Source organism: Papio anubis, chromosome 9 (assembly GCF_008728515.1).
Source record: "Papio anubis isolate 15944 chromosome 9, Panubis1.0, whole genome shotgun sequence".
In the NCBI taxonomy this organism is placed as follows: Eukaryota; Metazoa; Chordata; class Mammalia; order Primates; family Cercopithecidae; genus Papio; species Papio anubis.
This window is the reverse complement of record NC_044984.1, coordinates 100,472,745-100,485,013: the sequence shown is the minus strand read 5'-3', so window position 1 is coordinate 100,485,013 and position 12,269 is coordinate 100,472,745. Positions and strand designations below refer to the sequence as shown.

The 12,269-nt window shown below is 49.5% G+C and overlaps 1 protein-coding gene across 2 annotated transcripts in view; it reads left to right on the top strand.

Annotated features, from left to right (window-relative positions):
• The first annotated feature begins 1,976 nt into the window (after window positions 1–1,976).
• The window catches only part of NUAK1 (NUAK family kinase 1), a 77,254-nt gene continuing 66,961 nt past the window's right edge, over window positions 1,977–12,269 (top strand). The window contains exon 1 of one of the 2 annotated variants that reach the window (XM_003907082.5): window positions 1,977–3,634. In XM_003907082.5, coding sequence (XP_003907131.1) covers window positions 3,377–3,634 — 258 coding nt within the window. In that variant the 5' untranslated portion in view covers window positions 1,977–3,376. The remainder of the gene's footprint in view (window positions 3,635–12,269) is intronic. The other variant, XM_009181583.4, reaches the window with a different exon arrangement.

The window sequence follows — 12,269 nt, the reverse complement described above, 5'->3', positions numbered from 1 at the left end:
AGGATCCATGGAAGATGAAAAGCATTATATTAATATCCACGATTTATTGAGTGTATATATTCTAGCCCTTAATCTTCATACCAACCCTGTGGGATGTATTACTGGTATAACTGTTAATACCACATACATTGTTACCATCACCACTTTGCAGATTAGAGAACTGAGGCATAGAGGGGGAAAGCAATTATCCAAGATGATCATAAGTGGTGGAACAGGGATTTGAACCCAGTCACTCTACCTCTAGATCTCAAGCTCTTAATCAAGGAGCCTGGGCTCTTGTTGGAGAAAATCCTTTAGCGATGTGAAAACATTCACACACAGTGCCTGATAGCATTGTGCTGAAGTGTGGTTCCAATTAGAAATGTGGTAGGAATTCAGTCTGGAGAGGAACTCCCAGTGCCTGGGCATGACTGTGTGCTACGCATTGGACTGGATGTTTTTCATCCTTCCCATTTAAGGAGATGGAGCATGGCATATATGGAAGGAGAAGAGGGGGAGCTTTGGAACTGGACAGGTAGGGTTTAAATCCTGGTGCTGCCATTTACAAACTGTGTAACTTCTGGGAAATTACTTAACTATTCTGATACGGTTTCTTCAATTGAAAATAGGGATCGTAAACAGCTACTTTACAGAGGAGGGTTCACTGTCATAAAACAGTACCAGCCTATGGTAGAGCAGATGCTGTTGATTCAATAGATACTGATGAAGTCCCACATATCTGGGAGTAACACTATCAGCCAGAATAAGCCAGGTTACGCTGCTTTAACAAATCCCACTGGCTTAACATAAATAAAGTTTAATATTTGCTGACGCTACTTTTCCAAAGCAGATTGGCTGGGATTTTCTGCCATCTTTACACAGAGACTCAGCTGGCTTGGGGAGGCTCCAACTTTGTACCACCATGATTGTCAAGACAGGAAAAAGAAGACATGGGGATTTGGTCACTGGCTCCTAAAGTTTCCATGTGAAAGCAACACAATCACTTCTGCTCTCATTCCATTGGCCTAAGCAAGTCCTATGCTCACATCTAACTTCAAGAGGATGGGGTAGTGGATTTCTACCACATCCCAGGGGAGAGGAAAAAGTAGAAAACATTTTAAAATACTACTGCAGACACAATGTGTTTCTCTCTACAATAGATCTGCTAATCCGTATCTTAAGAGGAAACCCAAGCTCTGAGAGGTTAAGTCATTTGTCCAAGGTCACACAGCCAATCCTCTGTGAAAACAGGACTCAACACATGCCACTCACCCTGACTGTAGGATCTATAGGGACAACGTCCACAAACTTTGTATAGAAAGCAGAACAGTTTCAGGATGGGGGGCAGGGAGGCCCTGCAGAATAGGAACTGAATAGGCATGATGGTGGACAGAATAGGAATTGAATAGGCATGATGCACCTTTGTGTTTGTGTTCTGTGATTGATCCCGGGAAAGGGAAGAAGGGGCAGGGGAGTTTGTGTCAAACATCAGTAGAAGAAAAGTTTGGACAGGTAAGAATATCACGCGTCAGAGTACAGCAGAGACACATGTGTGGAGGATGAGGGCAGTGTTTCAGGCCATTACTCTGGCAGCAGTGAGGAGGCTCCCGGGGAGGGCGGGCTGTTGCAGGAGTCCGGGGTAAGGTGAGGAGGGGTAGACAGGAATGAAGGCAGCGGGAATGCAGAGGAAGGGCTGGACCTGAGAGCTGCAGAGGAGGCTCCAGTGAGGTCCACTGGTGGAAAAGAATCGCCATGCGATTTGCAGAACACCAGATATTCTTCAGCCTTCACTCTTCCCACCCCAGTCTGGTATATTGCACCATTTGTTTAAAAAAAAAAAAAAAAAATTCCCCAAGACCTCTTTTTCTCTAGCTTTCTTCCTTATTTTTCATGGTCTCTTCTTAGAAGGGGGGCAGTCACACCGCGGTGGGAAGCCCTTCCTGCCTGACCCGTACCGTGCGGGGTACCGTTCCTGTCACCATCGCCAGGATCTGGCTGGCCCTTACAGTGAAAGGAAATCTTCCAAGGCCTAAGGAGGCAAGAGGCCTTCAAGTCGCCTCCTGCTCAGCAAAGGGGTTGCTCAGCAGGCCGGGGTTCCTGGTCCACCCCAGGTCCCTGGTTTGCCCACCTCCGATGGTGGCCTCCGCTGGCAGGGTGGGCGCCTCTGGGGAGCCAGCTCCATCCCGGCGCCTTTAGAACCTCATCTCTTCCACGTCCCCGGCCTTCCTCCCCTTCCAGGCTGCTGTCCCTGCCGGGGTCCAGATAGTGTCCGAGGGCCGGCGGTTCGACGGCGGGCCCGGGGTTCAGCCTCCCGGCCTCCCTCGTCCCCGACTCTCCTTTCTTCGGAGAGGGCGCGGGGGCCGGGGCCAAAGCGCCGCTCTTGGGATTCTCCTGGACTCGGAGGTGCCCCAGGCGGGCGCAGCTCTGCCCCGCGGGGTGCCAGCCTCGGCGGGCAAGGTCCGTGAGTCACCGCCTGTAACCCAACACCAGGCCTCCCTGCCCCCTCCCCCAGCTCCGGCCGCCAGGCCGCGGCGACACCTACAAGAAAATGAAGGGGCGCCCGGGCCCGCGGCGCCCCCGGCCGGATGGCGAGCAGGTCCCGGCGGCCCCCGGCTCGCGGCGCTCTAGCTTCCCTGGCCCCGGGGCTCGGTCAGCCGCAACCGCCGTCCCGGCGCGAGCAGGAATCCAGGCCGAGCGGCCGGAGCCGGAGCCCGAGGCGGCGGAGGGCCCGCGATAGCTGCGACTGGCGAGCCCGAGAGCGCCCGGGGAGGGGGCGCCCAGCTTGGAATTTCCCGGTCCCCTCCGGCCCAGCGAGGACAAAGCCCCCCTGGCCGCCGCCGCCGCCGCCGTGGCCTACGCCGCGCCGCACAAAGGGCGAGTCGCGACACGCTCCCATCCCCCTCCCAGCTCACTGCGGCCCCGGCCCGGGGTGGCTGCAGGGAGGTGGGGGAAGCCCTAGCTGCACCGCCCCTCGCTCCCCCTCCCCCGGGGCAGCGCGAGCGCCGTCCCCGCCCCCGCCCCGTCTGCGCGTCCTCCAGGGGAGGGGTTGGGGGGCGCGGCGCCCCACATAACACTCCCCCTCCTGCGCTCCGAGCCACCCTCTCCCCTCCTTCCTGCAAACACCACCGCCTCCCCTGCCACCGCCGCCACCTCGCCCGAAGCTCCACAGTTCGCCGCGGCCGGGGGGCGGTGCGCGGACCGTGCGCGCCGCGGGCGCCAGATGTGCAGTCCCCGCCGCCGCCAGTGACCGAGCTGCAGCCCGAGCGGGATCGGGCCGCGTCCCTGATGCTGCGGGGGCGACCTTGAGCGTACCGCGGCTTCCCTTAGTGGGGACCACGACAACCCAGCGCTGTGCCCGGTGTTGCCCTCTGCAGCCCGGCTCGCCCCGCGCTTGGACATGGAAGGGGCCGCCGCGCCCGTGGCGGGGGACCGCCCCGACTTGGGGCTGGGGGCGCCGGGGTCTCCTCGAGAGGCGGTGGCGGGGGCGACTGCAGCCCCCGCGGCGGCGGCCGCCCCGGAGCCCAGGAAGCCTCACGGGGTGAAGCGGCATCACCACAAGCACAACTTGAAGCACCGCTACGAGCTGCAGGAGACCCTGGGCAAAGGCACCTACGGCAAAGTCAAGAGGGCCACCGAGAGGTTTTCGGGCCGAGTGGTGAGTGGGTCAATCCTAGAGGGTGCGGGGAGAAGCTGGCTGGACGCGGCTGGGGACCGATGGCGTGCGAGGTGGGGATCTGTGCGCCCTAGGGCTCTCTTGACAGAGAGGGGGCTCATTGGGAAGCCCCGAGACAGACTCCGCACTCTTTCCCCAGCACCCCGTGACTCAGGCGTGTCTCTGTCCTGAAACACTTGTTACATCCTGTCTGCACATATTTTGTTTTATTTTTTGGTTTGTTTTAAAAAATTTAATCCCAGCAGCAAAGGAATGTTTTAGATTTGCAAACACTTTGCAGCGTTGGGACGGCCGGGGTCTCCCTCGCAGGCACACGTTCAGACCATGCCCCGAAACGCCTTATTTCCACAACTCTCCAAATAACCACATTCCCAAATAAGAGCTAGCCCCTCAAGTCCCGTGTTTTGTGGGTGTCCCTACCCCCTTGCACCCATCTGCCCGCAGCCCCTTGCTCTGCATCCTCCCACTCAAGACTCTGCATTGCCCTGATGATGCTGTGGCTGCAAGGGAGGGCGACTCCTGCCTGTTTTTGAGACAAGGTTAGGGAGCAAAAATAAAGACTACTGCAAGTCTGAGGATTCTAACAGTTTGCATCGTGGCTTTGGGAGGAGTGAAATGTCCAGGGCATGGGTAGCTACACAGATAGCTGTGCTTAGTTGCAGCAGGCTCAATTGCGTTTCAGCTCCTGGTTGCAGGGCTACCAAACGGCTGAAGGGGTCTGGCCCCGCTGCTCTTGTGACAGCTGACACCCTGCCAGGGTCCTGGCACCATTTGCACAGCTCCAAGAAGTGCTTTGAGTGCCTTGGGGTCTGTCTGCCTTGTCCCAGCCTTGGTTTGTTGTTATTTTCACTTCTGCAGAACAGGCCCTTGAAATCCACACTGCTTGTGGCTAGAGAGTTGGGTTCAAAGTGACTGACTGTTGCAGAAAGATTTTGTGTGGTGTGTGGCAGAAAATTTACATGGTTCTTTGATTTGAAACAGATCAGATATATTTTAATCAATTTAGGGCCAAAGTCAGAAACTAGTTATGGGGCTCCTTGTGTGCACTTTTGGGAGTGTTTTGGGGGCTCAGGGTTGCTTATAAACAACAAATGACTGCAGGAAGAAAGGAAAATGAGCTGTCAAATAGCAGCTTAATATTGACATGTTTCTTTTGCATTTGGGCAGGGACAGTTCTGTGAAAAAAATAGGGTTGCCAGTCAGCAAAGTTCAGTCCCCAAATTCTCAAATATCTGGATACCTGGATAATGCCCTCCCAACCCATTTCTCAGATTCGATGTTTGAGTCTATGTAACTTCATCCCATAACGTTATTTTAAAAAAATCTGTTATCAATTAATTGGAAATTTGAGATGTACATTTCTTTTTAAAGCTGGCTCTGTAATAAATTCTACAGCAAGCAAGTAGTTGAGAATTCACTCTGGGCAGGTGCCATTTTTGTAGGATGAAATTGTTACAGGGGAGGGTTGTAGGGGTGGCCTCTGATGAAGGCATTTTCAGGTTTGTGGAAGAAGAGGCTGGGACATGTGCGCTTCATTCATGCTTTTCTTCTGAGGTGATATTCCCCAGGCTGGATGTTGAATAAGCAAAAACTAAGCTTAGCTCCCTGCTCATGTTGTCTTAATAGCTGCTGAAGAATCGCACTGGGAAGGTGGGAAGCAGAATAATGAAAAACAGACGCAGTTCGAGTTGCAGGTTGAGAATGTGAGACTATGAGGGGTTGTTGAAGTGGTAAGGGTGTGCCTGGGGTCTGTGAAGGGACCCCAAAGTCCAAATGCTGGGGCACTGCCTCAGACCCTTCTAAAGAACGAACCCTTGTCTTATGGCAGATGCCTTTCTGAGCTTCAGTGGGACTTCCTGTCAGGCGTTCTTCGAACTGCCTGATCCACAGACTAGGTTAGAGTGAAAGGCATTTGCATCAGTAGGCAGCAGTCCGCCTTTCTCTTTGGGGGATGTCTTTCTCTTATTTGCAGAAACTGAACATTCCGTCAGGATTTAGTCAAGAGGCCGCGAGGGGGCGCCCTGAGAACGAGAGAGGCTTCTTTACCAGCCACAGGTCTGAAGTCCCGCTGTGTTATTGTTCAGCCCTAGTTCGGTTTCCCATTGTGCTATTAATTTCAGCTAAATCTCTAGTTTTACCCCAAAATTATGTAAATATTTTAAATCTGGCAGCAGACCCACGCCCAGAAACTGGCAGTCTCTAAAATGCTTCATTTATTCACGGGGCTGCTTTCTCCTTGATAGCTAAGCTTATAGAATGTTAGCCAGATCCCTGGGTGAAAACCTTGCATAAAACAGATGGGAAAACTGAGGTTTGGGGAAGGGAAGTCCTCCTTGGCCCCCCTGTCCTCCCCCTGCCGAGCACACTGCTCACGGATGGTGTTAAGAACTTAAGTGAGAAACAGGAATTGTCAAGTGGAGAATTTCCTGTGACTGGCTGAACAGAAAATAACACCAAACACACAAAAAATTGGTCAACGAGTTGTTCTTGCCCATACAGTGCCTGGTGACTCAGAACCTGTTAAGAGCAGCAAGAAATTTTCATCTAAAATATGAACTTGGAGTTTTCTTCTGGTACCGATGATGTGCTAAACATTCATAACTTGCTTTGAAGGTGCAGTTGAGGAGAACTGAAAGGGCGCTATCTTAATTTAGCCTTTTGATCTTTGGGTAGAATTTTGAAGTGATGCTTTATTTTCATTTGCACCAGTGCCTTTTACAGCGTCTCTCAAGAGGAGCAGTGGTTCTAACGTATTTTACTAATGTGAGTGGCCCAAGACAGGTGCCGGGTACGGGGCTCTATGAAATGCTGTGAAATCAACATCCCTGTTGAAAGCAGGGGCTCTTTTCAGAGAGGAGAGAAGTTTCAAAAAAATGAGGATGTGGTGGTTTTTAATTGCATACCTGGAAGGACCTTCCGAATAAAACACAACACAGCACAGCATCATTTTCTATGTGCCGCTAAAGGCAGTTCTGAAGAAAAGTGCAGAATGAGATGCTTGGAGTCAGCTGGTGCGACCGTGTGCGCCATCCAGGCATCCTCCTGCAGTCTTGCGGCCTCTGCTAAAGCATGTCTGTGAGACCAGGACTCAGAGTGGCTTGTTCCAGAGATGAACAAGCTCAAAAATGAGGCACTCTTGCAGAAAGGCTAAGAGCCCTGGCTTACATTCAAATCCTTGATCTATCCCCTACTAGCTTTGTGTCTTTTGGCAAGCTATGCGACTTTTTGAAACCTCAGCTTCTTCATCGGTAAAACGAGCTACTAAGAGTACCAACTTCATGGACTTGTGAGAACTGAATACAGTGATCTATATAAAACCTCAAAAGGGGACATTAATCAATTTAGTTCCTCCTTTGAGCAGATTTTTTTTTCTCATCTCGTTTTAGGATTTCATTAGCTTTTAAGACCATGAGAGAGATACAATGCATTGTATCATGCAGAGAGAGATAGAAGAAATAATCAACTTTTCAGAGTAATAAAATAAATACCAAATTAATTAGGGAGGTGTGTCCATAGGAAGGTGAGATAATTAGCCAGATTCAGATAGGATCTGAATGCATTTCTCAAGTCTTGAGTTTGGGCCTTGTTTATTGCACAACTTTTGTTTTGATACAGTTTTGGGCAGGCCTGTCGGGTGAGCCTCTGTGTCATAATTCAGCATGCATTTTCTTTGAGCTAAGCTCCCTGGACCTGCGGGCCACACAAAGCATTGCAAAAAAAAAAAAAAAAAAAAAAAAAAAAAAAGAAACCAAAACCACACAATTTTATGTCCTGTGATCACCTCTGTGTCAAGGGGCCAAGTTCAACTTCCTCCCTGTACCAGGTTGTCTCTAGTGAGCAGTAGGTGGTATGGTGTGAGCTGGAGGCAGGGTCCCTGGCAGGGAGTATGGGATGGGAGTGGCAGGACTGGTGGTCAGTGTGTGCCCCTCCCCCACAGTCTGCCCTGCTGCCCCCGGCCACTAGAGCATTAGCTTGGGTGATGGGGCATCCTCACCTAGCAAGCCAAGTGTTTTGACCAAAAATGGGTGTTTTAAGCACTGGCCCAAAGCTATTCATAGCCTCCTGCTGGAAAACTGCAAATCAGGGAGGTAAATTAGCAAGCTGGCCTGCCAAGCCAGAGGGTGTGTTGACGTCACATGCATGGTGGCAGAAGTGCCATGTTGCAGCTAAGGCCCAAATCCAGTTTTAGAATGTAAGGGACCATGGCAAACATGTGGTTCAAACTTCTCATCTTTGAGGCGGGACCAATAAGGAGCAGAAGTGTTAAGTGACTTTGTCCAGGTTGCACAGCTGTTGAATGACTGAGCTTGATCTTAGAAACCTGATTCTTGGTTTGGTATTTTTCCATCACTCATTTAATAAATCTTTACTGGAGAAAGATATGGGCCTCACTCTTAAAGAACTTATAATCTAGTAGCAAAGATGAAATGTACTTACAAACATTGAACTAATTCTGTTCAGTTCAACAAAGATTTATTACCATCTGCCATATGCTACTCACCATGTTAAACGCTGAGACATAGAAATGAGTAAGACCCAGGGAGCTTCCAGCCTGGTGAAAGAGAAGGCGGAAGTAGTTACTAGGCGTGAGTAACTCTTCCATAGAGGATTCGATTGTTTCAGGTGATTTTCAAGTTGGATGACAGCTCATTGAAGCTTAGCTCATCAAACTGAGTTTGATCCTGGACAGAATCATATTTCTGCTGCTACCATTATTTACTACCAGTTGATATTTTGAGAGCTTGTGGTACCTCGCACTGTGCTAAGTGCTTTAGAGACATTTTCCCTCACTTAACCTTCACAGCAACCCTGTGAGGTGTAAAGTAGTGAGACCCATTTTACAGATGGGGAAAATGACACATAGGGAGGTGAGGTAACTTGCCAAGGGTCAGACAGCTGGATGGTGTCTGACCAGTTTCCAAACGCGTTTGTTTGGAAACCCGTTGCTGCTAGAGGAATTGAGAACCTTCCTTAATGTTGCACAGCTGGTGACCTCTGGATTTGGGTGTGGTTCTTTGCTAATGGTGCCAGAAGAGCAGCCATGGGGTGATCCCCCACCCTTCTGGAAGGGGATCTAGAGGAGGGGCCAGGGCATACTGTGGGATTAGAAAGTGTTCTCCAGCTAATGGGAGGACAAGTGCTATTGAAAATAACCCTTGATTTGGGTTTCAGATGATTGAAATGTGAGGCTTTCCAAGGCATTCATTCACTTGTGTTTGGGGGAAGGTGAATATTCCAGGTGACTTGGAATGCAAGGTTTGTGCTGGGACACAATGGGAGGGCAGGATTAGTAAGGTAGGATGGGGGTAATAATAATAATTGATGCTAATGCAAATAATAGCAACTAATACTTCTTGAGTGCTTATAACATGCTAGGTGCATGTTAACTGATTTAATCCTCATAACAATTCTGCTATCATCTCATTTTCCAGATGAAGAACCTGAAGTCCCAGAGAGGTTAACTAGCTTGCTCAAGGTCACAGGCAGCAGCAGAGCCAGGCCTGGACCCGGGCAATGTGAATGCAGAGACCTTGACCTTAACTCTCCCTCTAGAGGTGTCTGAGTTGGGTTCTGATCACAGTGGGCCTTGAGCCCATCAGTTTGGTGTGCTGGCTTGGAGCAGGGAGTTTTTGCAAGAGTTGAGTTGGGAAGATAAGAATCAGAGCCAAGTTAGGGAGATGAGATTTGCCTGCTTCTGGTGAGCCGTCTGTTTTTTGGTCTGTTTGTTGGACCTGGAGGAGCTTGTTTTAATGAATCAGGTCAGGGAGCTCTTCACCTGGACACACACAGAGTTCTTTGTTTCCCAAGCAGCCTCAGACCCTGGAGTCCCTAGGGGGCTTTGAGGGGTAAGCGGGTTCACTTCCCTGCCTGTAGACAAAAATGCCCCCACACCATGCCAGTATGTGTTGATCTTGCTTCCTCCTGGGAAGCAGCAGGAGATAAGGGTTTGAGTCAAGGTATCTTGTGTGTCGCTGTGTCCCGTGTGTCTTGAATGCATCCTGCATAGCTACTTATTGTCAATGCCTCGCGTGGTGCCAAGCACATAGTAGGTCCTCAACAGAGGCTTGTAGGATGGAACTAAAGTGAATACATTGAGTGAGAGAATATCTTGGGAGATGTAGAAGTTGTACGTTATCTTTCCAGACCTCAAGGAACTTCAGATTTGTAGGTAAGGAAAGACAATGGTTGGAAATGAATGGCAGGTTACAGAGCAAAGTCTGAAAAGACAGGCAGACCCTTCTCTGCACGAATTCCCCTTCTGTTACGTTTGCACATGCATTTGTTAGGGAGAGATGTATATCCAGGGTTTGTCAGGTTTCTGGCTGTGGCTTCCTGTCCTCAGTGGCTCCAGAGTCAGACAGCAGAAGTCTCATTTGTCTTTCCCACATGAAAGTCCTGGAGCATCTGTAAGTTATGATTTGTGAAGTATCTGCTTTAAAGCAGAATGCATTTATCATCGTACTGGCCCAGACGACATTGTAGAGTACAGGAATGAGAGGATCCCAGGCCTCAGAGTAGGAGGGGCCGGGCCAGATGACCCACCGTGAATGGAGTCTGGCTGAATTGATAAAATTCCCTGGAAACAGCCCAGGAGCAGCCAGATGTTGGCTTTACAGTGAAACTCTTCGGTAAACTTTTAACTGCATGTGAAAACCAGGGCTGGGCAGTTCCACTTCTAGGTTTACCCAGGAGAAATGCAAACATATGTCCACACAGAAACTTATACACAAATGTCCATAGAGCATTATTATTAATAAAAGCCCCAAAGTGGAAGGAACTGATGAATGGATAAATAAAATGTGGCACGTCCATTTCATTTGTGGAATATTATTTATGATCTATTCCATAATTTTATTTATGGAATATTTTTGGACTGTTATTCAGCAGTAAAAAGAAATGAAGTACTTAATACATGCGACAGCGTGGATGAGCCTTGAAAACATTATGCTCAGTGAAGGAAGCCAGACACAAAAGGCCACAGATTCCATTTGTATGTAATGTCTACAAGAGACAGATCCATACAGACAGAGTGTAGATGAGTGGGCCTGGGGGTGGGGCTGGGAGTAAATGGGGAGTAGCTGCTAATGGGTATGGAGTTTTTTGGGGGATGCTGAAAATGTTCTAAAATTGTGATGATGGTTGCACCACTCTGAATGCACTAAAAAACCCTGAATTGTGCACTTTAAATGGGTGAATTGTATGATATGTGAATTACATCTCAATAAAGCTGGTAATAACTTTAAAAAGGAGGGCACAGGGTGGAGAGTGGGAAAGGGGTGGAAGCCTGTATCTCTCAGGCCTCTAAGATTGCAACCTCTGGTTCCACAGAAATCTCACACTCATTTTGTGAAAGAAGCGAAGACAATATCCTGCCAACCATGGTCAACATACAGAGCCCCAGGGCCAGGCTGCCTGTGTCCATATGCCAGCCCACCCCTTGATAGCTGTGTGACCTTGGGCTAGTTACTAATTTTTAACCTCTGGATTCTTTGCTGTGGCTCACAATAGTTCTTCTTTTATGGATTGTTGAGAGGAAGCGCCAAAGTGACATAGCTAAGCCTTTTGCCTGGTGCCTGGCATGCAGTAGGTGCACAATAGATGCAGCCAGGGCCATTGCTACTCTACAAGGCGCCTTGACGCTAATTTAAAAAAGGCCTCCTCTAGGTGGATACATACGAAAAGGCTTCTGTCCTGGCCAGAAGCAGCCCCTCTCTGACTAGTGGCTCTGTGAGAACGACGTGGGCTGGGGCCCATTCACCTGTGCATTGACTGGTGCCTTGTACGTGTGTGATCTGCACATCCCTGCTTGGCAGCCCTGGTGGTAGCTTTCTTTCTTCTTCTTCTTAGCTACCACTTGTCAATACTCTGTGGCTGAAGCTTCCCCATAAAAAAGATATAACATCCCCATATTGGGGCTCAACACACCTGCTCTTCTTTTCAATCTAGCAATAAACCAGATAGATGTATTTAATATGTGCTTATTTAATATGTCCAGCACCATAGGGACTTTCAGAGGAGGATATTACAAGTCCTGCCACTGAGATACCTCGAATTTAGTTGGGGCTATTAGATTCAGACATCTGGAATAATCTGAGAACAATGCAATAATCTGAGTATAGAAATGAGGTGTCGAGGCCGGGTGCGTTGGTTCACGCCTGCAATCCCCGGACTTGGGGAGGCCGAGGCGGGTGGATCACCGGAGGTCAGGAGTTTGAGACCAGCCTGGCCAACATGGTGAAACCCCATCTCTACTAAAAGTATAAAAATGCGCCAGACATGGTGGCGCATGCCTGTAATCCCAGCTACGCGGGAGGCTGAGGCAGGAGAATCGCTTGCACCTGTGAGGCAGAGGTTACAGTGAGTCAATCAAAGATTGTGCCACTGCACTCCAGTCTGGGTGACAGAGGCAGACTCCATCTCAAAAAAAAAAAAAAAAAAGAAAAAAAAAAAAAAAGGAATGAGGTGTGGAAGAAATCCCAGCTGTCAAATCAGACAGACTTGGGTTCAAATTCTGTCCTGCTAGCCAGGAGCTAGATGGTCCCAGGTAAGCTGCTCATTTTCTCTGGCTTCTGTTTACTCATCTGGAAAATGCAGCTATGAAATATCCTACCAAGTG